The following is a 25537-nucleotide window of genomic DNA, read 5'->3' on the forward strand; positions in this document are numbered from 1 at the left end:
CTCTGATCATGGAAAGGAGAGGATGACAAACCACACTCAAGTGCTATCTGTGCAGACAGCTTTTTTATGCAGTCAAGAATACAGATTTGTTTTTAACTGATAAACATGTATCATTATCAATGATTTCTGCATCAGTTCTTGAAGACAATTTTTTCCTTTGTCTTAAATTTTCATGTAAGAAAGTGTGTTTCCCTCCAGCCTGTGAAAAATGTCTTAAATGCTACAAATAGCAGATAGTCTTGAAACGTATTTCATTATGCAAATATTGCAGGAGAGCTGTTCATATTGTGCCACCTGAACCATTTCATTTATGACAGCTAATCTACAGAATGAAAGCCTTATTTTCAAGGAAAGTGGTTCTCTTCCATACCCACTCAGTTCCTGGCAGGCTTTCAGGTCAGTTATATAACGAGAGATGGGAGGAAGGTCAAGCTGCTGGTGAAGTCAGCCGTTTTTTCAGTGTAGAAGTGGCACTGAGGTCTGTAATGTATTAATCTGTATACTGAAAGAAACCCTTCACTTCAGGGCTTCTTGTGATTCTAGTGTTCCCATAGCAGACTCAAAAGGCAGAAGTCAGTTAAAGCCTGGATTGGTTGTATAAGCCATGTAGAGTTTGTGGCTTTGTGTTTTATAGGCTTAGTATGTTGCATATTACCTTTTAGCAGATTTGATAGCAGTTCCTGTGGTTACACCTAGAGAGGACTTGATTAGCATGGTATGAACTGTGGGGTATTTTGGTGAAACACTCTTTAAGTTTTCACAGCTCTAAACGTGGGGCATGGTTAGTTCATGTGCTTCCATGTACTTGTGGCTTTCAGGTTCTTTGCAATCTAGGACAACGGGTGAACTATAATTGCAATGTTCTTCTGACCCCAAAGCCTCCATATATTTTTCAGGTCATCTTTAAGCAGTCACTTCCATTACTTTGGAGTTTAATGTGCATGTGACTGTTGCTTTTCACAGGGAGAAAGGGTACTGAAGGATAGTGCAGAAAGGACCAGGGAAAATAGGTCAGTATTGCAGAGTTATGTTTTGAGTGTGTAAATGGAGACAAGTGCAGCAAGAGTCTGTATACTTCTGGAGCAGTTATGAGCACTCTAATTGCTCACAGTTTAAAGAAAATGTTAGCTTTGTAGGTGTTGCTGGGGACAGTAGCAGAGTTACAGTTGACGTAACTTACTAAAATATGCATTTTTTTTTTTTCTTCTTGAATGGTGAACTGAGATCTATTTTCTTTCTAATTTGCATTAGTGTTTGAAAGATCTGATTGTCTGTATTGACTGTCTTGAGTAGGAAATAGGGATTTCATACTGTGACTTCAGGAAACAGTTCAAGTATCAAAACTGCTGGTTATGATTTCTTGAAAAGTGCTAACGCAACAGATTTGTTGCTATGGGATGGAACTTGTTCAAAGTACCAGAGAGGGAAGGGACTTTGTCAGTTGGACATTGATCAGGATAGTAACTATTTCCGGCAAATCTGATTTCTGAAGTGATGAGCATGTCATGTTTGCTTTTGAGCTTTTGAGTTCTGCATTGCTTCTTCCTGTCAGGAAGTCAGGACCTGCTTTGAAAACTTCCATTACCTCCATGTTCTTTGATTCCTCTCCTGTTCAGTCACATACATCTTGCAGCGTGAGTTTGTATGCCTGTGGCTTGTGCACCCACAAAAAGGGAAAGCTGCAAAGTTCTCGTGCTGTGGGTTTGATTCCTCCCAGGATACAAACTCCTGTCCTTTACAAATGAAAACCAGAAATATTGGGTGGGTGGGGAAAAAAGATCCGGAAGCTCAAATGTGGAAGCTGTAAAACATGAATGTGGATTGTTATTGATTCTTTGCTAACAGAGAGGAAATACCTATGACATGAGCTACTTAGAAACAGGTCCTGTTATGAATACTCAGATTTTTGTTATCTTTTTCATCATGTTTGCACTTGAAAAGTTTGGTTGGTAACTATGTTGGCTGTTATCTGCTGTATTCTGTAATGTGTGGAGCTAGGTGCTACATCAAGCACCTGATGTCCTGCAGCTTGGGTTGTGCAAGTAAATGTAAAATGTAAAGTAAATGTGCAAGTGCTAGAAGGAAGTACTGACCATGTGATGCCTTTTCCCAAGTGTGGAACCCATGGTCTGGGAAATGTGTTGATTCTTTTTGCAGTAGATAGCCTATGTGTGCCAGCAGTTGTGGAACTTTTTCTTTTTCTTAATGAAGCTGCCAATGCTATGCTTAGCTTGTAGGTAAAGGATAAACTGCTGCTTGTCTTGTGTTGGAATAGCAGAAGAAGGATCAAGAGAAAAGTGAGACGGCAGCTGTTATAGGGGAAAAACAAGTACACTGATAGGTAACTCTTCCATGTAGGCCGCTTCATGCTGAGCGTGGTGTCAGTCACAGTTATGCTATGCACTGCACCACCATGGCAAGCTTATCTCAGTTTTGCAATCTCTGCGGTTCTGAAGTACAGGAGAAATGTTTAAAGAACTGTGGCACTCCAGCTCATAGAGCAGCTGACCTTAAAAATAGCTTATATTTGTTCTCCAGTACATTGGATGAATTGAAGAATGGAGAAAAATCTTTGTGGTGATCTGTTGTGAGTTTCCTCTGAGCTGAAGGTTTGATTTTTGCTAATAAATTCCATGGTATCAAGAGATCTATTTTTTTTTTTTCCCCTCTTCTCACATTTCCCATTTTTGGGAATAAACAAATGGCTTATTCTATGAGTGTATTTATGTGTCTGGTTGGGTTTCAGTGACTGTCTCTTAAAACTGTCTTAAATATACAAAGAGAATAACACAGCTTTTAGCAGAGATGGATGTGTTTTCCTTATTGCTCTCAAGGGAGAGGCATGACAATAAATTGAAAAGTTGAGATGCGCTTTTAAAATAAAATATCTTTGTCATCCAAGTTTCAGAGGGGTCTTTGGATGGAGGTGAGGTTGCATTTTGGTTTTGTTTCTCATGAATAGTTGTCGGGTGACATTCATGACATCCCCACTGTACTTTTTTTAACTGCCAGCTCTGAGGCTTGTTAGTTTGCCAAAGAAATCTTCTTCAGTTCTGCGTTTACTGACAGTCTTACCAGAGTTCTGTGATTCTGCTATAGGAGACAGCACAACAGACCTTGCAGTTTTGGCAGTGGAGGTCAGGCTTTCAACCTGAGCAGCATTACTAGTGATCAGATGCTGCTCTTGCAGCAACAGCCTTTCTGTTGTTTTTTGTTTGTTTTTTTTTTTAATGATTTTACATTTTTATCTTTTACTGCTACATCCTTCTTCCAGAATCCTATCTTTGCAGATGCTCTGGCTGCTGTTGTACTGCTCATCCAGTGTGCTGGTAAATAAATATTTATATTCTATTTCTTTAATGCTCTGCTTGAGGAGAATAATATTTGCAGGAGTACAATCATTACGTGTGATTTGTTCCAAAAATGAAGGTTTAGAGAAAATTCAAGAACTTTTCCACTTGCAGAGCTGCTGTCATCGGTTCTGGTTTTCATCCTTCTGAACTTAAAATGTTTAAGACAACTTAAGGTAAAGTAGCCTTTGGAGGAATGTGGTGCATGTGCTTTGTTTTCTTGCATTTGTAGTATGAGAGATGTGTGTCAGAACCTTTCTACTAACTGAGGTTTTAATTAAGATGTGCTGGGTGGTAATACATAGTTTGCCTTTTGTTAGATTGTGTTGACTTCCCCTTGAAAGTGATATTTTCTTGTGCTTACCTCATAAAATATAACTTGAGCGTAAGCTTTTGAACTTGGAGTTATATAGGCTGATCAAAAATACCTCTGTGCAAGTCAGTGTCATTGAAATGTGAATCTCTGTGAGCTTAGCACTACAAAGATGATCTTTGTTTTCTCCTCGAGGTTAGGATACAGTTCAGTGGAGTACCGGTAATCTTTTTTTCCTTTGTTGTAAGGATAATGCCCATCCATGGCAACAGCAAGCAGGGAGTTAAGTCTTTTCAGTGTTAGTTCCTGGGTTTGGTTGTATCCTTGTATGTTCCTACTGCACCCTTCCTGCAGGGTTGAATAAGGTTCAGAAATGCACTGGTTAACCTGTCATTGACAGAAGTTTTTTGCCTTTTGTGCAGATTTAAAATGATCTTTAATCACAGCTCTAGATGGAGTTTATTAGTTTCTGAGCAGCCTGTCTACATAGAAAGAGTGCTGCCAGACATTGGCGCTGCCTTGGAACACGTAATTCACAAGTAGCTGTTCGTTCTGACAGCTTCCCTTTCTATTTTTTGTCAGCTCCCAGTTTTGCATATTGGCTCGGTGCTTTTTGAGTATTAGATTTCGTTTAACCTTTTGGTGGCAGCGCTTCTAAATACAACGTAGGAACAGAACCCATCTGCTTCTGGTAAACGCTCACAGCTTTTATCTGTCTTTGTTAGGAATAAAGTTCAACTGCAAGTTATAAATCCTCTCGCAACCCTTCGGAAGTGAACTAGAATTACAGCTCCTACTATAACAGTTACATATAACTAGAAAAGTAGGTCATTGTGGCAGGGAGTAGTCCAAACAGCCAACTGGTTGCTGCAGCAACGACCTACTTTAAGAAACTATTTTTGTTGATTCATACTGAAATGTTCTTACAAACGGCATAAGGAAATGATCAGGTTATGAGCAATGCAGTAATGGAAGCTGCGGAGTTCGGAGGCTTCTTTTTGTTTCTTTCTTCCCTCCTTATCTTTTTCCGTTCACCTTGAAGTGTGGGGATTAAAGCAAATAAGGTTTGTTTTTCCTTCAGTTTGACCTCCAGTGAAGAAGGAAAATCTCTTGTGCGAGGCTCTGCATAGCAATAATACTCATCAGTGGTGATTAAGCAAGTTTTTAGTTCAGAGGCTACGAATGTTCCCCTATCATTTTCTTTTATGGAAACAGCTTTAAAGCAAAAAAAATACTACATAGTTTCTTAAGAGAGGCATCTCCTTCCTGGAATGCCAGCAGTTTGCTTGATATTTCACTGTACTTCTTGGTTTTTAAGCGCTTTGTCTTCATTGAAAGTTTTCCACTTTTGGGAAGGTGGGTTTAGAGCGTCCCGTCCTGTGCCTCCCATTTGTGTGTTTACATTGGCAGCGCTCCCTTCTGCATCTTCTGTGGTGCTGTTAATTCTGAACCTGGCACAAGCAAACTGGAAAAAACTGATAGTGTGGAGGATTTGTTTTCCAGCTGTCTGCCGTTATTCTTTCTACAGTCAAGAATCAATGATAGTGTTGTTCTTTGGCAATTCATTTGCTTCGAATGAAAGCAATGGGTAGACAGCTAAAATAGAAAAAAAAACAGTTCTTATAAAGACTGCATTTTTCATAAAATAATTCATCTGAACCATCTTCTTGAGAGATAGTTGACTATAACTTTTTAGTGATGTAGTACAGTTAAGTGGATGCTGCAGTAACTTAATTTAGATGAATTAAATTCAGTTTCTTTAATTGAAGTATTACATGTTGGTCCTTGTCCTTGGTGTTGGTCCTAAACCAACAGGCAGGTTGGATAGTGTTTATCTACATGTTTAGCTTGATGTTACTCGATTGTATTATTTCAGCTATTATCCCATGAACTGTGTTTTGGTTTTGTATGCCAGCGCTTACGTTACTGAGCTCAGTGCATTCTTTTTGTCAGTTTCTGACTTTGATATGTAAGGCCCCTGTGGAGTGAAGGGAACCATTGCTTCCTCATAAAGGAGAGAGCTGGGGACGCAAAAGAATATTTCTGAATTTGGGCAGCTTCATAAATCTGTTATTTGGGGCTTCTTGTGGTTTCATAAGAATATACTGCTTGCACTGTCTAAGATGCGTCAGTTAGTGGTAAACAGGAAAACGCACTGATAAAATATTAAACATCAAATTTGAGGTACTTCTCAGTGTTTTACAGTTGCAGTATTAGATGGGGCTTTTGATGTTTCTTAAAAATGTAGATTCTTCCTGTGTTTTTTTTTTTTCTTAGAAATGTGAGAAGATTTCTGTTTATTTACCTTGTATTTAGATGAGATTTCAGTTTTCAACAACCTGTTCAGAAGCTTTTGGCCATGCTGGTTCATTGGAGTAGCAGTGGGAAGTGAGGATGATGCTGAATGGCTGACCAGCATGAGGCCAGCAATAGGTGAAATCTGGTTGCTTTTGATGAAGAAATTCAGATATTTTCTGTCTTCCAAGCATTCTGCTAATTCTTGTGTATGTTAGTTGACTTCATCTCTATCCTTAATCTATCTAATTGGTATAATAAATTGTTCTGGTATGGGAAACCAGAGACTTGTGATTTATATGGTGTAGTTGAGAAATATATTTATTTTACTCGCTGTTTCTTTTTCTGGTAAAATTTATAAAATCTTATTAGCAATACTTGTAACCTTATAAAGCTTACTTCAATGTAAGGGAAGTTTTAAAAATTCTGTTAAAGTGAGGCTCAGTATGGGACTTGTCCTTCTGAATCAGGCTGCGGGACGGTGCCTTGCTGGAGCTTCAGTCTCTCTTATTCTTTTGAAACGAGCCTTGGCAGTTATTTTCTCATAGACAGCGTGGATTCTGGAGAGTAATGTGACTGAACTACTTTATTTAGTGACAGGAATAAAAATAAGGCCGGCTCTGGTTTAATTACATGAAGCCTTATGAGCAGCTCATTTAAATAAGGCTATGTGGGTACATGAGAATAGGGAGCTGTAAGTTTATTTAAGTGTGAACATGTCTGTACTGTCAAGTAGCTACATTTTATAGTTTGCTTTTAGGTTCTATTTCCTCAGCTGTCCACATTGCAGATATAGCTGCTTGCTCCTGACTTTTCTTCTATGGAACCAAGTAGTTTCATTCTAAAAAGAGTCAGCATAAGGAATTAAGTCATGAGGACTTCAGCAGATTGGGATTATGAAGCTGGAGAAAAGTGAACACAGAGTACATATGTTAGAGTGGAAGACTGTAGAGAAGAGACTTGAACTGTGAGCCTGATCATCTCTTATCACCAGAAAGCTGACCTTTGTAACAAGTAATTTGAGTTGCTTGTTGCTTGTTAAATGGGAATGAGTCTGGATGAGTAATGGGTGTTCTTTAAGTGTGGAGCTCAGATCCAGATCTTTACAAAGACTAGATATGCTATTTGCTGTGAAGTAGGGATCGCAAAATAGGAGCCAAATATAGGTTGCTTTTGAGGAGGTTATGCATGTCTCTTGAATAAGGACACCTTTGACAGGACATCTCTTGTGTACTCCTTTCCTTTGGCTAGTGCTACCTTTGAAAAGGTAGCTCACTTGTGAAGAAATTAATGAGAATGGTATGGAAGGAAATAGAAGATCTGTGTCTTAGCGTAAGCTGGATTAGATTCAAATTATTTTGTTGTTTTATTTAATAGAATGATATTGCATGTTGTAGTTGTAGTTCCACCCAACTCCGCATGTGAGATCATAGAATCACAGAATGGCCTGGACCACAATGATCATTGAGTTTCAAACCCCTGCTATGTGCAGGGTCGCCAACCACCAGACCAGGCTGCCCAGAGCCACATCCAGCCTGGCCTTGAATGCCTGCAGGGATGGGGCATCCACAGCCTCCTTGGGCAACCTGTTCCAGTGCGTCACCACCCTGGGAGTGAAAAATTTCCTCCTTATGTCTAACTTCCTCCTAATATCTCAGTTTAAGACCATTCCCCTTGTCCTATCACTATCCGCCCTTGTAAACAGCCATTCCTTGTCCTCTTTATATATTCCCTTCAAGCACTGGAAGGCTACAGTGAGGTTTTCCTGGAGCCTTCTCTTCTCCAAGCTAGACAAGCCCAGTTCCCTCAACCTTTCTTCATAGAAGAGGTGCTCCAGTCCTCTGATCATCTTAGTGGCCCTCCTCTGGACCCGCTCCAAGAGCTCCATGTCCTTCCTGTACTGGGGGCCCCAGACCTGGACACAGTACTCCAGATGGAGACTCAGAAGAGCTGTGTAGAGGGGAACAATCACCTCCCTCTCCTTTCTGGCCACCCCTCTTTTAATGCAGCCCAGAATACTGTTGGCTTTCTGGACTGCAAGTGCACACTGCTGGCTCATGTCCAACCTGATGAGATGGTCTTTGCTGCTTAGCTTCCAGAAGATCCACTGAGAAGGACTCAACTTGAACATGTGCTGAGGTTAACCACTATAAAGCAATACTTACTGTTTGAAACCCCTTCTTTCAACCTTTTCTGAAGAGTTTAATGTGTCGTTGTGTTGTTTGCTTTTCTTTAAGAGCTTATTTCACATCAGTTATGCATACCACAGCTCTACTTGGGCTTGGGTGCATCTTGTCTCCTTCATTCATCACTGCTTTGCTTTGGCTTAGAGATAATAGCAGTTGTCAATCCCAGAAGAAAAAAGGCCAGCGCTGCAGTTCCTGGTCCGTGCACGGATCAGCTCATACCAAGTTATGAAAGGCGCTGAAGCCCGGAGTTACGCTGTGAAGGAGCCATTCTTTCTCTGCTGTCTATAGGGCAAATCTGAAGGAGATTAGTTAGCTCTGTGGCCAGCTCACTTCTGTATCCCCTGTTGAATAAAGACAACTTTTTCTTGCTTTTGTGTATAAGCACACTAGCAAAGGTATTACTGTGTATCTTTTGGGGAAATTAAGTCATATACTGTATTCATTGAAACAACGTAATATAATAAGATGTGCCTCTATGTGACCTTGATTTGGTAACAGGAAAATACTGCTATGGCAAGCTGCCAAAGGATGCTGTGGAGTGTACATAACAATTAAATCCTGTCTGAGCTTAATCTTCTTATGGTTTCATAAGAATATACTGCTTGCACTGTCTTAAGATGCGTTGGTTAGTGGTAAACAGGAAAACGCACTGATAAAATATTAAGTATATCAAATTTGAGGTACTTCTCAGTGTTTTACAGTTGCAGTATTAGATGAAACCTTGTAGAAGCTAATCGGAGAAGTGTGTTTACCTAAGTGATACTGGAATTTCATAATGATCCAACTGAGCGTAGGGAAAAACAGAAGATGTGTATGAAAGGCCAAATCTCTCTCCATGCGTAAAGGTACATGTTCACACGATCTGTTAATGCGATCGGAGCCTAATGCTGCAAACTGTACTCATTCAAATAGAAAGGTGTGGTTGATGCTCTGCAGTGTGTAATATTTCTTTTTATTGATCCCCATTCTTTATGAAAGCGGCATCTGATAGAAAAGCTGAAGAAAAATTGAATAGGAAAATAAAGGCAGTGACCACTAGGCTGCAAAATGTAGTGCTGAGAGACAAAGCCTAAGTGGTGACTGAATGCCACTGCGCTGCAGATCTCTTGTGTGACACTGCTTTTCTTTGTTGGAGAGATGGAAATTAAGGACTTGGCCTGACAACTGTTGGTTAGAAAGGAGGCATTCGGAAATACTGGTTCAACAGTATTTTGGATGGATTGCTGGAATTTGTGCAGTCATAGGTAAAATATTTAGCGACTGAGGAATGGAACAAGTTTTAGTTCATGTCAGCCCCTTCCTGCTTCCAGCTCGGTTCAGCTGAAGAAACGTGGGTTGATGCTCTTACCTGCTGAAGTAATCTGTTCAGCCTTTTTAACTAAGTTAGGTTGTGCGCTTCTTATATTTAGTCAAAGTGGTAAAGGAAGTGCTTTCTCACTTTTAGAGGACAAAGTTGTTTCAGATTGCACTCAGGAACACGTGACCTGTTACTATAGGGAGCGATTTATTTAAATAGCTCCTAATTGCCACACTTGGGGACAGAAGTATAATAAAGTTCAAGCCTAGTAACTGTTACTTCAAAGCTGGTGTTAGGAAACTTTGCTCCAGGAGTTCATATACTGAAGAGAGATTACTTTTTAATGAGATTAGAGGGTTTCATGCTCATTCCAGTTCACAGACTAATTTTGAAGTATGTTAAGCTGAAGAGGGAACATATTTTTGATGGTTTTGGTGAGAAAACTCAAATAGGTTTGCTGTCTGTCCTAGAGTGCTGCTCCCAGTTCTGTTTAGATGCCTGCAGTTGAGGAAAATGCCTGCATCTTGCTGTCCTGCATTGTACTCATGCATGGAGTTGGTTCTTCAGAACCACCATGCTCACGTGTAGTCAAGTGCTACCATTCAAAGTGGAACCTGGAAAGTAGTTCTGTAACTGTTCTTTCCAGATCCCATAATGATGCACTGTAACAGTGTGTAGAGTGCTGACAATTAATGTTCTAGTGTTTTTTGTTTGCTTAATATGAGGGAGGTGCATGTTGTAGATACCTTATTACTCCTTCCCTGACATACATGTGTACGTTATCAATGGAACATTGATTTGTTAAGGGGTGCATTATAATGCTTTATATATGCCAATATTAAGGAAAGCAATGGGCTTAGAGTTTGTTGCTGGAGCTGGTATGACTGTCAGCTTCCTTTCACGTAAGTGCATGTTAGATAAAAGCAGGAATCCTGAAATGTAGAACTTTAAATTCAAAGTAATTTGTGCCCATCTAAAACTAGATGTTAGCATGCCTTTAATCGAACTTCTGTACATGTGAAAAAGATGGGTACTGAGGTCATGATGAGTTGTTGATTCAACTGCAAATTTATTAGTGGTGGTCATGCCTAGAAATGAGCCTTCTTAAGTTACTGCTTCTAATTGAGCAAGGAAAATCACAGAATCATAGAATGGCTTGAGTTGAAAAGGACCACAGTGATCATCTAATTTCAACCCCCCTGCTATGTGCGGGGTCACCAACCACCAGACCAGGCTGCCCAGAGCCACATCCAGCCTGGCCTTGAATGCCTCCAGGGATGGGGCATCCACAGCCTCCTTGGGCAACCTGTTCTAGTGTGTGTAACCACCCTGGGAGTGAAGAATTTCCTCTTAATGTCTAACCTAAACCTCCCCTGTCTCAGTTTAAAACCATTCCCCCTTGTCCTATTGCTATCCCCCCTTGTAAACAGCCATTCCCCCTCCTGTTCAATGCTCCCTTCAAGCACTGGAAGGCCACAATGAGGTCTCCCAGGAACCTTCTCTTCTCCAAGCTAAACAAGCCCGGTTCCCTCAACCTTTCTTCATAGAAGAGGTGCCACAGCCTCTATGTAAGTAAATAAAAATAATAATAATAATAATAATAAAAAACAACAGAAAACCTGCATAAAGGGTTTTTTTAATAAAATTTCTCAAATTTTAATGAGAAAATGCCCTTCAGATGTGGTATTGCATGAATATGGTTGGTGAAAACAAAATAGATTAGTTTCATCACTTGCAGCACATCTTGTTAAAAACATCTGGACCAGATGGAAGGTTCAAATAGGCTTAATAAATTGCACGATCATTCTGAATAATCATTTGCTGTAAACTGAACCCTTGTTCTCCAGTTCAAAAGCAGTGTTCTTTTGCACTGCTGTTACTACAAATACCACAGGGTCGCTAGGGCTTAATTTGGTCTTTATCTCCGAACAGTGTGTTCTCAGTGACAGTCGTGCAGCCTAAGCTAGGACTTGGTTTGCTTCTGTTTTTGTTTGGGTGAGAGGAGATAGCAGGGTGTGTAATTTCTTCCCTCCTCCCCCCCAGCTCCCCTCTCTCTCTTCCTCCATGTATTTGACAACTCCAGTCTAGACTGTTGGTTTTTTACATACATGAAAGTTTTATGGAGAGAGATAGTAGGGATAGTAGAGAAGATTTGGAAAACCAACAAAATAGAGATTAAATGGTATTAAGGGCAAGTTTAGGGACCTTGGATGTGAATTGAAGACTGGGTCAGTGCATGTAATCTTCTTGAATAGGATTTTGTGTCAGTCCAGACTAAAGTTGTATGCTGTGGTTTGTTAGGAAGAAGGTGGGTTGAGAAAACAGGGGGAAGTGAGATGTAGATAGGATAGGAAAAAATGATTTCCTGAGAGTTTTTTGCATTGAAATAGCTGTGAGCATTTTATTTGGTCAGTTTCCTTTAACACCTTTCCCCTATGTTCTGTGATTTGAAGTTTAAAATCAGAAATAAATCTCCTGTAGCATTCCAAAGCCACCTGGGACACTAATGCTTGTGTTTGTAGTGGGGGTCTGTGAAAAATTTGTCAACATGTATATTCTTGGGAAGCAAGACTGAGAAAGATTGAAATGGACAAAATTCATGATAAGAACTGTGATTCCAAGTTTAAAACAAAAATGACAACAACTCTGTATGACAACACTCTGTACTTTCTAGAGTAGGCCTGGAAGCTACTTTGGCTTACAAACTTAGGGCCCGCATTCTCTTTAAGTAGAAGCGTATGCAATTCTAGTCTGGAATCTAATATTAAAATGACTTCTTATACAGATGTTTCTTTTTAGACAGAGCATATCTTTCTTCGTTGTCTAACTGCCTTGGAGGCTTTTTCGGATGAAAATTTAGCAAAGTGAGAGAATTGGGCATCATTTTTTCTTCCTGCCATTAAACACATAACGTAGTTGTCAGAAAAGAAGCTGCTGTGCTCTTACACACCTGCTTCCTCTGTCACTTGCTTATGTTACCCTTTCAGGTGAAGTGAGCCATACATTTCTGGCAGTTCTTGGTCATGTGCATACTATTTTTTTCATACATTACCTCCAACTTTTTAAGGGAAAATTGTTAGTCATCACTTATCTATTGTAAAAACTCTTAATAATGTAAGAGGGGAGACAAGTCGTCTTTCACAGTTTTCAGTGGGTTTACAACTGTTGTGTATGTTATATCTTATAGTTTATAGCATTTTAATTGCAATGGGTTATTTTTTTTGTAGTCTGCTCTGTGAAATAGGTGTTTTGGTGGTCCTGTTTGGTGGATGCCCGGTCTTGGTACCACACGGGGCACATGCAGCTCAGTGGGCATCTCCACATAATTGTACCTGTGCTGCCACATCCCCAGAGCCACTCTGGCAGTGTTGCCCCTCTGTTGGTCTTAAGCTGTTGTGCCACCTACATGTAGTGATGGTGTGGCAGATCCTCATAGGAATGATGGCCTCCAGCAGGAAAGACTCTCCTTTGCCTCTCAGGGTATCGCTTTTGGTTGATGGTGGGGAATCCAGTGACACATGCATGCACAAAACTTAGCAGCTGCCCTGGTCAGCACGTGATTTGCTGCACAGTAACATCATCGTGGTAGAGGGTTTGAAGAGCTCCTGATTAAAACCTTACTTTTATCACGTAGATAATGTTGTGGGGAAAACACTGAGCTGATGAGGAGACTGGGATGCTGAACTGAGTATCCCCATCATCTCTAGGTGTCCACCAGCTGCAGTTTTCTTGTCAAATTTTTTTGTCTCCTCCACAAACAATCTTCACCATTAGTTACCTGTAGTTACTGCATCCACTAATAATTCTTTGGTGCATAGATCTGCCTCAACATCATTTGTACAAATGCCCGTTTGACCTGAAGACTTGCAGATTTGCAGAACCCAATTCTCTCCCCTTTTTTTCTTGTTTCCTGATTTGCTCATTACAAATGCAAGGGAGGGTAGAGCTGGTTTGTGATATTTCTCCTTAGAAAGAGAGCTATTTTTGTAAGTGAAGGCCGAAGGCGTGCTTCTGACCATCTAGGCTCCTGACATCTGTTTTTAGTAACAGTTCAGGCCCCTGTGTTGTAAGGGGCACTTGGATTAAGTTTCATTGCTGTATGCCAATAACTGATTGTCTCTTTTTTTGTGGTGTGCTATTTTTTCCCCCTTCAGGGTGACAAGACACTTAGAGATTCAGTTAAGACTTGATTATGTTTTAAAGTGTTCCAGAACTGAATAGCATTGAGGTGAAAACTTGAATGAGAGCTCAGTTTGATTTTTTTTCAATTATGTGCTGCTTAATAAGAGCTGTTGAATTACTGTAAGCTAAGTGTAACTAGGATGTGGATATGCATGCATCATCAGAATACGCATGAAATATGGAAGATCTGATAACAGATGGGCTATTCCTCTTGATCCCTGTTTCTAATGTAAAGTTGTTTGCTTTCTGAGGTAGACCAAACATTTCTTTCCATTTTTTTGCAGGTTTCTGCTTCAGTGTCTTGAGGATCTTGATGCCAATCTACGGAAACTGAATTCACGTTTGTTTGTTATTCGTGGACAGCCAGCAGATGTTTTCCCCAGGCTTTTTAAGGTAAATGCTAGAAATACATGCAACTGAAATACAGGTTTCTTGTTACCATACAGTTTGTTTTTGTCCATGCATAAGACTGTCAAACTGGTTTCAACTGGAAGTGTTTCCTGTTCTAGTATACTGAAGTGCAAGATGCCTTCCATGCAAATGCTTAAACACTTCTGCAGTTTCAGGGCTTTTTTTAATATTTGGATTTCCCTCCCTCTCTATTGTGCATATCATCAACTGACCCAAGTTCTTCTTAGACTATACAGTTGTAATTTTTTTTCCTCTCCAGAAATAGGACTAATTTATCATGTTTTCCTACGTATAGGTCCTGGTCGAAGTTTTCTTTCTGGGTTCCCTGTGAAAAAAATGCGTATGTGAATGCAGAGATTCAAAGTCTGACCTGTAAAAGCAGTGCTTGATTTAGACCAAGGCGCTGGTGTGCTTTTTAGCCATAAGAAGTGGTTCACTACATTTTTCACAGGAGATAGGCTTGATCAAGATGCAGGGTTAGCTCTCTTGTTTCTGTATACTTCAAAATATTTTTCTGAAGTAGCTTATGCATAAGTTGCAGTTGTTCTTGATGAAAATGGTGAAGTTGAACTTAAAAGTTGAGAATTCTCAATTTTATTTTGTCAGATTCCTGTTCTTTACACAGTAATTAATGATATCAAACTCCTTTCATCATAAATTGCTTTTTTTTTTTTTTTTTTTTTTTTTTTTTTTTTTTTTTGCAGGAAAGAGTTTTATCAAGAAATCCAAACTTGAGAAATTGCTACTGATAGTAATTTCTTACCAGATAATAGTGTGTTTAAAGTAATACTGTAACAGGATAGTGGAAATGAACCATAGAATCAAAGAGTGGTTTGGATTGGAAGGGAGCTTTAAGATGATGTAGGTCAAACCCCCAGCTATAGGCAGGGACACCTCCCTCTGGACCAGGCTGCTCAAAGCCCCATGCAGGCTGGCCTTGAATGCTCCAAGGCTGGGGGCATCCAGAACCCCACTGGGCAGCCCACTTCAGTGTCTCACCAGCCTCACAGTAAAGAATTATTTCCTGATATTTAGACTAAATCTGCTCTCTTCCAGTTTAAAGCCATTTTTCCTCGTCCTGCTCCTACACACCCTTATTAAAAAGTCCCTCCCCAGCTTTCCTGTAGGTCCCCTGCAGGTACTAGAAGGTCGCTATCAGGTCTCCTTGGAGCCTTCTCTTCTCCAGGCTGCTCAGTGTGTTTGCATACTGATTTTTAAAAGGTTTTATGGAATGACTGGATTGAGGTGATTGAGCAAGATTGGAAAAAATGTCTTTTTCTGCAAAGACTATTTTCTCAAGAGATTTAATTATCAAGTCTTCAACACCAGGCTGGACAAGTAAGAGACATTGTTTTATCTCTTGGACGTGTTAGTCTTTCAGCTGAAGTCTACCTTGAGCATGTATGTATGTATCTCATGCAGTTACTCTGGTAGCCTCTTGTGCCAGAGCAGAAATCTATACATCAGGTACTTGCCCTGCAATGGGTGATGTGCAACCTTGAATCAAGTTTTTCAGATCATTCTCATTAAATGTCTCATAAAGGCGATGAACAGTTCTGAGACATTTTATCTGGAAGGTGATATCTTCAAGCCAGTAATGGTAGGAGGTAGTGGAATTTCTGTAAACTTTTGTGTCAGAAACCTAATCCAAGATGCCTGGGGGTGAATATTTCATGGCTATTTTTTTAGTAGGGCTCTCCTTTTCACAGGTTGAAGGTTAATATTTTCAGAAGACAGAGCACTGATATATTTTCATTGTTATTAAGGACTAAAAGGACTCTAGGATTTTTGGTAGAGCTGGAGAGATTTGTGTTCTTCTTTCCTGCCCACTTTCAATCCCTGTGAACACCTTTGCTTCCCTTAAGACTTAATTTAGTGTCACCCATTCTCAGCACTACTGCTGGTGTTGCTACTGAAAGCACAGTAGGTTGTCATCTTCTGGAGTAGTGCACAGAGACAGAAGTGCAGTGTGGTTCTGGCCCTTGGGTGCTTTTTTCATGATTTCAACATGCCAGAGGAAAGAAGGGTTTAAGAAAATGTGCTGCCAAGTGTCAAATGGATGGTTTCTACACCACCAAATGTAAAATAAACACTGTGTAAGAGTGAGTGAGGCTGCTAAAGGGTTTGGGGCCTGCTGTGTCAGTGTGGCAGATGTAAGGGTGGAAGGATGCCACGCATGCCCTAGAGTTGTTTATTCTAAGTACTGTACCTATGGTCCATCTAGGTGAGGGCTAAGGAGTCAAGAAGTGAAGCAATAGCCAAAGTTAACAGTGTTGTATCCCTGTGCCTCTGATGCAAGTCTAGCTCTCTGAAATAGTCTGGCTGGTGTGTTTAGGTCTCCTGATTAAGATAACTGGGTTTAGAAGAGTGTTTCTTTATAGTTTGATGGACAAGATGTCTTTGAAGGATCATTTGTGCACACTTCACCTTACCCATTTTCTGCTGTTGCAGAAACCGCAGCTTTGTGAGTGATGCCTTCCTTTGGTTCTTTTCCCCTACTCATTGCTGTGAGCTTAATTACAGCATTTGTAGGACTTGGAGGCTGGAGAGTTTGGAACAGGAAGGAAAAAGAGAAACTTCAGCTCTGCTGCTTAAGTTAACAGGCATATGTGAAGAGCTTGCAGAGCAGCAAGATACCACTACTCAAAAACGTCCAGAAGACAGCCTGTGTCATCTTTTCCTTCTGTTATGACTCTTAAGTATGTGGATCCTAAAATTAAAGCTGAATTTTCAAAGCTTCTGTGGAAATGTAATGGGACAGATCAATAGAGGCTTTTTTTGATCTGATTCCAATCTAGATATCAGAATGTTGACTGCTTTTTTTGTCAGTCAGGGTATCTATATCTCTGTATTTTGTACCTTTGTGTATTTTATCTCCACAGACAATAGCTGGTGTTACAACATGCCCTTTCCATTCTTCTTCTGCTCACTCTATCAATCAGCTGGTTTGCTGAAGGACCACATATTTATTTTGTGTTTCAGGAATGGAGCATTGCAAAACTCTCTATTGAATATGATTCTGAGCCATTTGGGAAGGAGAGAGATGCAGCAATTAAGAAGCTGGCTAGTGAAGCTGGAGTGGAGGTCATCGTTCGAATTTCTCACACGTTATATGACCTAGACAAGTAAGTTACCATTACCTCTGGTTTTATAAAAAAAAGTATGGCTTTTATATAGTATCTTCTATACAGCATGTGCTAATTTCTATATAGAACACTTTTCATTCTTCCTAACTACACATTTGTTTTATATTTTTTATTCTTCCATCTATTCGTACAAATTTTATTGCACACTGAGCAGAATTTTGCATCTCCAAAATTGATACAGAAAACTATGAAATGCAGCCTTGATTCTGTGTTCTTTTTGACAATAATGTTAGTTTTCTGAATTAATAGTGAAGTGGTGCAAACAGCTGTCACTTCTGACAACTGGTATCTGTTTTTGTTTAGTTTTAGTTTGTTCTGTCTCAGTTTCATTTCTATACAAGTTAGCAAAAGGTCCTCAATTTTTTTTTTTTTTTTTTCCCAAAACTGTTTTCTATAAGTTATGCATCCAGTGATGCTCTGGGGATTGTTTGATATCCCTGTGTTCTGTTACTTAATGTGGCGTTTATTATTCCAAAGATCTATTTAAATGGATTAGTGTTAGCTCCTTATTATAGAAACATAATCTGCAAACTCTCCAAAAATATGACTGGGCTTCTCTTAACATTAAGTAATTTGTTATGGTAGATGCTGGTTTTAGTGTCATAAGCCATGTGTATGGGAAATTGCTAGATGCGTTGGGGGGAAGGGAATAATTACACTGACTTGAAACCAGTGGCTATTTTTAAATCTTAAATTGAAAATCCACCCCTCTGTCAAAATTCCTTCTCATTTCCCCCTGCCCGTAAGTGAGCAGTTGATTCTGTTTACTGCTTTAAGTTATTTCTTGAACTTTTCCTGTTTCCAAGATTACAGATTTGAGGGTGGGCAGTGCAGAAAGTGAAAACTGTGTTTTGACAAGTCATTGCACATAAATGGCAGCCTAATCTTTTCTCAGTATTACTTCAGCTGTAACACTGAACTCTGTCCTGAATGCCAGAGTAGAAAAATGCTATATTTTTATGCAGATGGATGCATCTTACTGAGATCCTGCTAACTCACCTATGTTGCTGCAGTCTTCTCGTTCTTAAGGAACTTTCCTCAACCCAGAAGTTAAGATTAATTAACTTGGTTTTGAACAGTTGATTTATGTTTTCCCAGTGAGAACAAAACGATGGTTTAGAATTAAGGTTCAAATTGTCTGGATTATCATGTATATCTGTCTTTATAGCACAATATTTTTTCTGCCTGTCCAGATGTATATATTAAAAACAAACAAACAAAAAAACAGCCAAAAAAAGTTGTAGTATCCTGTTGTCTAACATACTTTGTTTTTATTCTTTTTTCCTTTTAAAACCAGAATAATAGAATTAAATGGAGGACAGCCGCCTCTTACATACAAACGGTTCCAGACTCTAATTAGTAGGATGGAACCACTGGAGATGCCAGTGGAGACTATAACCCCAGAGGTAATGCAGAAGTGCACCACTCCAGTTTCTGATGACCACGATGAGAAATACGGTGTCCCGTCGCTTGAAGAGCTAGGTAAGTTCTTATGCTGTTCAGATGTTGAGGAAGGAGTAGAGAAGGAGCCTACCACTGAAAGCATAATATTTAAAATAACCACATGAAAGAGGTTCTATTTCTGGTTAATTGTTAGCTGGTGGCAATTACGACAAACAAATAGAACAAAAAAGGATAATGAGCTCTGTGCATTTTAGGTGTTTTGATTAAATGGGAGGTCAGGCAGAGCGAACTACACAAAGTACTGTTGAGCTTCTTGAAGTACAGCACAGCCACTTTCTCGAGATACCAAGTCATCATCAAGCTGCTGCAGTCTTTTATTATTTCTCTGCTTTATATGTGTTTGGTGACCTTGTGTTTTGTCATCGATCTATCACTTTACAACAAAAAGTCTAACTTAAAACAAAACAAAGCCCCAAAAGCTCGTCTTGAGATACCATAAAAGATGATAATGAGGCGAATAATTATTTTAGAAGATTCTAAAATCTCTTGTTTGTATAAATTTCAACATCAGAAATATATACAAACAAATGCAGCATGACCACCAAATTTCTAAGAAAAGGTTCTGCACAAATTTTGTCTATGCTCTTGCTGCTCTGTCTTTTGAAACCTTCTTCAGAAAGAAAGATCTCATTAAACACATTATCTCATGTACCTGGTGAACAGTCCTTAGGGGAGAGGGAGGGGAAAAAAGCTTGCCTCTCTTTCATCTTCTGCTGCAGACTTTCTAATCGCAATTCCAATCTGTTACGTATGTCAGTCAATGAAACATAGGAATGTTAGTTCTGAAGGTAGCATGGATGCTACTTGGGAGGTAATAAAAAAGTAAAAGTCGTAGATTAGAGATAACCAATATATTGCAGAGCTGGAAACTTGAAAATAGTTTGGAAAATGAATGGAAGGTCACTTTGGGCAAAAACAAAAGTAGTGGAATTGAAGTAAAATCATTCAGCATTAAACTTTATAGTGGAATGTAAAAAATGCATTTTCCTGCAAGTTGGAGCTGTTGAACATGGTTTGGTAAGACTTGGTTGTGAACTGCTATAGAACTTGTACTTTGCCACATGTCCATCTTAGGGCTATTCTCAGCATGTAAAAATATGCCATCAAGTATCAATACTCTAGAATTTATTGCCCTTCAATAGAGACAAACAAGGACTTTCCTTGTTTTAATTTGTTTTTCAGGTTTTGATACAGATGGTCTGCCTTCTGCAGTATGGCCTGGGGGAGAAACAGAAGCTCTCACACGACTGGAAAGGCATCTAGAACGAAAGGTATATTTCATAGTGTTGTGAGCATGAAGTATCTGGAAAATAGAGTTGTTCTCAGTAATGAAATGCAAGGAGAATTGAACAAATTGGTTTTTTTTTCTTTTTAACTATCAGCCCCCTCCCCTCTGAAAAACACCAGAAAGAAACAAAAAATAACCCTTCATACTCAGTGCCTTTGTATAATGATGTAAATCAAGTTGCCGTTTCTTAGTTTTAAAAGATGACACCAAACTGTCACTACTTGACCTTTTAGAGAAAGTCTGTCATGCTACTGTGTGTTCTGATACATGGATTTGTTTTTTCTTTGGCGATAACCTTACTTGAAATGCTTCTCATACCTTTGAAGGGCAGTTCCTCTAAAAGCTAACGTACTGTTAACTGTCGTGGTTTCCTCTGTGTTTAAAGAAGGGATAAGTAGTTCTGGAGGACAGTTCACACCTTCTTCATTGAGGTGAATTATTTACTAGAGATTCTGCTGATTTGCAGAGAGCTCCTTGAACATTTGATCACCTTAGCTCCAACATGATGTGATCACCTGTTCAGCGTGTGGACTTGGTTACTGTTTGTGCATGATTTCTCTCTGTAAGCTTGCTAACTTTTGTCACCTGCTCTGTAATCTGATGGTAGAGTGTTTTGGGTCTATTTTATTTTTTTTAAGGCTTGGGTAGCAAACTTTGAAAGACCACGTATGAACGCCAATTCCCTTCTGGCAAGTCCTACAGGGCTTAGTCCCTACCTCCGCTTTGGCTGTTTGTCCTGTCGACTCTTTTATTTCAAATTAACGGACCTGTACAAAAAGGTATGATTCTACACTGTCAGCTACACATTCATAGAATCATAGAATCACCAAGGTTGGAAAAGACCTAAAAGATCATCCAGTCCAACCGTTCACCTATTCCCAATAGCTCCCACTAAACCATGTCCCTCAACACAACATCCAGTCTTTCCTTGAACACCCCCAGGGTCGATGACTCCACCACCTCCCTGGGCAGTCTGTTCCAGTGCCTGACCACCCTTTCTGAAAAGTAATACTTCCTCATGTCCAGCCTGAATCTCCCCTGCCGTAGCTTGAAGCCATTCCCCCGGTCCTATCACTAATGACACGAGAGAAGAGGCCGACCCCCAGCTCACTACAACCTCCCTTCAGGAAGTTATAGAGAGCAGTGAGGTCTCCCCTGAGCCTCCTCTTCTCCAGGCTGAACATTCCCAGCTCCTTCAGCCTCTCCTCATATGGCCTTAAATTCTTAAATGTTGTGATTTTTTTTTTTCCTCTATCTTTTCCTGATAAAATGTTTTCCTTTGATAATCTTCAGGTAAAAAAGAACAGCTCCCCTCCCCTCTCCCTCTATGGCCAGCTGTTATGGCGTGAATTTTTCTACACAGCGGCAACTAACAATCCACGGTTTGATAAAATGGAGGGGAATCCTATCTGTGTTCAAATTCCGTGGGATAAGAATCCTGAGGCTTTGGCCAAATGGGCAGAAGGCAGGACAGGTTTTCCTTGGATTGATGCAATTATGACGCAGCTTCGTCAAGAAGGATGGATTCACCACTTAGCTCGGCATGCTGTGGCATGCTTTTTGACTCGAGGTGACCTCTGGATTAGCTGGGAGGAAGGAATGAAGGTATTCTTTCTCATTCTTGGTTTTGAATTTTGATTTATATTTATACATAAATTTTGTGGCTGATGCCCCATCCCTGGCGACTCTCAAGGTGAGGATAGATAAGACCCTTGGCAGCCTGCTCTAGCTGTGGTGTCCCTGTTCGTTGCAGGGCAGTTGGACTAGATGGCCCTCAGAGGTCCCTTCCCACTCTAAGGATTCTATTTTAAGAAGTATAGTTAAATTTTAAGAAATTTTAAGATTTTAAGAAGTATAGTTAAACCCTGTAGTTGAAATTTTCTTTATAGTCATGTTTCATGAACTGTTCCTGCTCACAACGTATGTTGACTTCCCTGCTAAGGAAGAACACAGGAATTAAAGGGAGAAGACTAAGAGCTGAGAGTGTCCCTTTAGGTACTTCTGTCCCTTCACCTTATGTTAGAAGGGTCAGTATGGGCAATGCCATTCAGCTGTAGTTTCAGTGCAATTGATTTCCATGCAAATACCCAGGAGATGCTGAAGTTGAAAGTGCACGCGTCAGTCCTCTGAACAAAACAATGTGGTAACTTAATCTTATCACTTCAATCAAAAGTTCCACTTTTTTTTTTTTTTGGAAGGGTCACCCTTCTTTCACTGGATGATGATAATGATAGTGACAAATATTTTTTTATGTTTTTTATAAATGTACTTGTCCTCCAAATTTTGAGCTTGCATTTTATATACGGATCCAGTCTTATGAAATTTCATCTCCCTTAATAGATCAGCTGCACACACTTCAATTAAAAGGGAAGTCTTGATTACATAAGGACATAAGCTGTCTTAGGAATTTTCCTTTTACAGTTCATTGAAGATAAATATGCACAGGTAATTCAGCCCGATGAAAAGGCTGTGTTTTACAGATGAGTGCTACTTTTGCAACAGTGCATGTGTACGGACGGACCAGACTTGTGCAGTCAAAGGGTGTTACTTCAGTACATCCATAGCTAGCAAATGCTAACCTGGCCTTCTGAGGAAATGTGATTCTAAGTCTTATTGCATGGCAGCATCTAGGGGAGCAGCTGAGTGCAAGCATTTGATGTTCATCTAAAAATCTTGCTATGTTGTTAGGCAATTACTTGAAAAATAGGGTTGTTTTTAATCAACTCATGCTTAAATATCTCTAACTGCTAGAAAACATTGCAGTATACACCAGGTGTTACAAAAATAGCATGAATACTTCTCTGTATAGAGAGAGATCTTAGTTAGTGTTATCTTGTTTTAGAATCTTAATGTGAAGAAAAATGATGATGATTCTTTGAAACGTTTGGATGCAGTGCAAGTTTGAAAGGGAAATGAGAATTTGGAAGAACAGGCTAAAGAAGTAACTATTTGGGAAACTATTTTGTACACTCCTTTTATAGAAATACTCCCAGGTTCTCCTTCAAAGAATAAAGTTTCTTTCTTTTTAGCCTGCATCATTAGATCATGTGATCAGTGAGCAGATAAACTTTTTAATGCATGATGGGCTTGTCTGTATTAATTAAAAACAAACAAAAAATGCTAGAAAATTGAAAGCTTTGGAAGAATTGAGTTTCAAATTTAAATCTATTTCCTCATATATTATTTTTAATACAAATAGTAATGACCACAGAAGATGGTTTTTGTCTCGTTGGTTCATACATCTGTAAGTGTGTGTCCTTGGATCACTAGATTAGCTAGTGGCCTTCAAGAACACAGCTTCTGAATTATTTTTTTGTATCTTGAAACTCTGGATTTTCACTCATTGGCCTCCTCACCTAGTGAATGCACGCGCAGAGGTATATAGACTGGCAGTCAGAGTTGGGAAAGTTCCTTGTGTTTCCTGCTTTGTAGAAATGAGCAAGCTTACTCAGTTGTAACATGAAGAAGCAGCTCTTCCAATAGCAACAAATGCACTTACAGGCAAGCCATCCTTTGAGGGCATTTTTTTTTTTTTTGAAGGTTATATTAGCAAAGATGTACAACTTCCCAGTCTTCCCTTTCTGAGATGTCTCCAAGTTTTGTTTACAGGGTAAAAATCACAACGGGTTATCACACTTTTGTTCTTGAGTTTGGCATTTAGGTAAGTATTTGTGTTCTGTGAATGTTGTGCCATTGGAGAGCTGGATTTCCTTTGGAATTGAGGACTTCCGTTCGTTCTTGAGAAGCAAGTGTTTGAAAGATGTGCCATGTTCAGACTAACCTGTTGCCCTAATTTCTTGAGGTCTTTGAAGAGCTCTTACTTGATGCAGATTGGAGTGTGAATGCTGGAAGCTGGATGTGGCTGTCCTGTAGTTCCTTCTTTCAGCAGTTTTTTCACTGCTACTGTCCAGTGGGTTTTGGCAGAAGAACTGACCCAAATGGAGATTACATCAGGTAACTCACACTCCAGAATTTTCAGTAAATTCACTGACATTGTCAAATAGCTCTATTTAAAATGGATTGTTTTCTTTCTTTTTTTTAAGACGTTATTTGCCTGTACTTAGAGGTTTCCCTGCAAAATACATCTATGATCCTTGGAATGCCCCAGAGAGTGTCCAGAAAGCTGCAAAATGTGTCATAGGAGTTAACTATCCCAAACCAATGGTAAACCATGCGGAAGCAAGTCGTCTGAATATTGAGAGGATGAAACAAATTTACCAGCAGCTTTCACGATACAGAGGACTGGGTATGGCTGTAGGCTATTGGCTTCATTTATTTGTAGATGTATCTTGCCTTCTAGCAGCTAATGATTTCATCCCGTAGGTAGGTGTGAACTCAGTGTTGCAACCAGGGTTGTATAGCTAAATAAATGAAAATATTAAATACAACCAAGAGGGTCAAAAGAGCTAAAGTAGACTGCACAAATCTTGTCCAGAAAATTTTCTCTGGATTGATGGAAACTTCAGGTTAATTAAACTGACCAGCATATGTTCTTCTGAATATTATGTTACTCTTGTACAGCTCAGTTTTAATACCATTGGCTAGAAAATGTTATTCATAACTTCAGTCATACCATATATTTTCAAGTGCTGTTATTCAGATAAAACTACTGCAGCCTCTGTTAACATTCTGCCTAAGTTCAGTTAGGAAGGACCTTTGCCTTTTCTCTGGAAAGAAAACCATATGCATGTAGATTGTTCAGGAGGCTGTAAGTAGTCTTTATTCAGATAATATTAGATATTGAATTGGGATACACTGCAGTCCAATGCAATCTAGTGGCACTTGTAACTAATATATACTAGAAAATGTATGCAGAACATTATGTGGAAAATGCCTGCTATGTAACTGAATTACCTGTGAAGATCTCAGCAGCAGGGGAGAGAGAGAGATGTTGTCCTATTATAAAGGATACTTGGACTACTTGGGATGAGGATGGAGAATTGCCTGCCATGAGAACAAGGATGCTACCTTTAATCGTTTTGTTTAGTTTATGTCTTTATGGCTACATATCTTATTTTGTTGCTTAGGTCTTCTTGCAACAGTGCCTTCTAACCCAAATGGAAATGGAAATGGTGGCCTAATGAGTTTTTCACCAGGAGAAAGCATTTCTGGTTGCAGCAGTGCAGGAGGTCAGTCATACTGGTTTTTAATACATAGAAATACTGGAACTGAATAGCTGAAATGTCTTTGTGTAAGGCCCCTGGCACGGTGTGTTGTAAGAGAGCTGTTTTCACAAGACAGTTTCTGGAGCAACTTAACTTCCAGTTTTATTCAGTGTTGGTAGTATTTGTATACAGACAGTTTTAAATCTCCAACTTTTTATTATATTTATAGAAAAATTTTATTCATGTTTTTCCTTTTCTCAAAGTAATTTCTCAACACATATCAAACAGTTGGATTTGCCAAATTGGAATGCTGTTGTTTTGGTTTTTTTTCCTGGTTCACTAGGAGCTCAGCTGGGAACTGGAGATGGTCAGGCAGTTGGAGTTCAGTCATGTGCCCTGGGAGACTCTCATACAGGAGGAAGTGGAGTTCAGCAGCAAGGTACTGTGGGAGTGCCCATCTGTACAGGATCTGCAAATCTGTGCAAGTGGGGGAAAAG

The 25537-nt window shown here is 39.5% G+C and overlaps 1 protein-coding gene across 1 annotated transcript in view; it reads left to right on the forward strand.

Annotated features, from left to right (window-relative positions):
- Positions 1–25537, forward strand: part of CRY1 (cryptochrome circadian regulator 1) — a 35096-nt gene that overhangs the window by 5933 nt on the left and 3626 nt on the right. The window contains exons 2-11 of the mRNA XM_052668596.1: positions 13911–14019; positions 17020–17162; positions 18481–18665; positions 19830–19918; positions 20574–20714; positions 21229–21540; positions 23738–23889; positions 23979–24181; positions 24963–25064; positions 25384–25479. Of these exons, the coding sequence (XP_052524556.1) occupies positions 13911–14019; positions 17020–17162; positions 18481–18665; positions 19830–19918; positions 20574–20714; positions 21229–21540; positions 23738–23889; positions 23979–24181; positions 24963–25064; positions 25384–25479 (1532 nt within the window). The remainder of the gene's footprint in view (positions 1–13910; positions 14020–17019; positions 17163–18480; positions 18666–19829; positions 19919–20573; positions 20715–21228; positions 21541–23737; positions 23890–23978; positions 24182–24962; positions 25065–25383; positions 25480–25537) is intronic.

The sequence above is a fragment of the Tympanuchus pallidicinctus genome, unplaced genomic scaffold, assembly GCF_026119805.1.
Source record: "Tympanuchus pallidicinctus isolate F22 unplaced genomic scaffold, pur_lepc_1.0 scaffold8, whole genome shotgun sequence".
Taxonomy (NCBI): domain Eukaryota; kingdom Metazoa; phylum Chordata; class Aves; order Galliformes; family Phasianidae; genus Tympanuchus; species Tympanuchus pallidicinctus.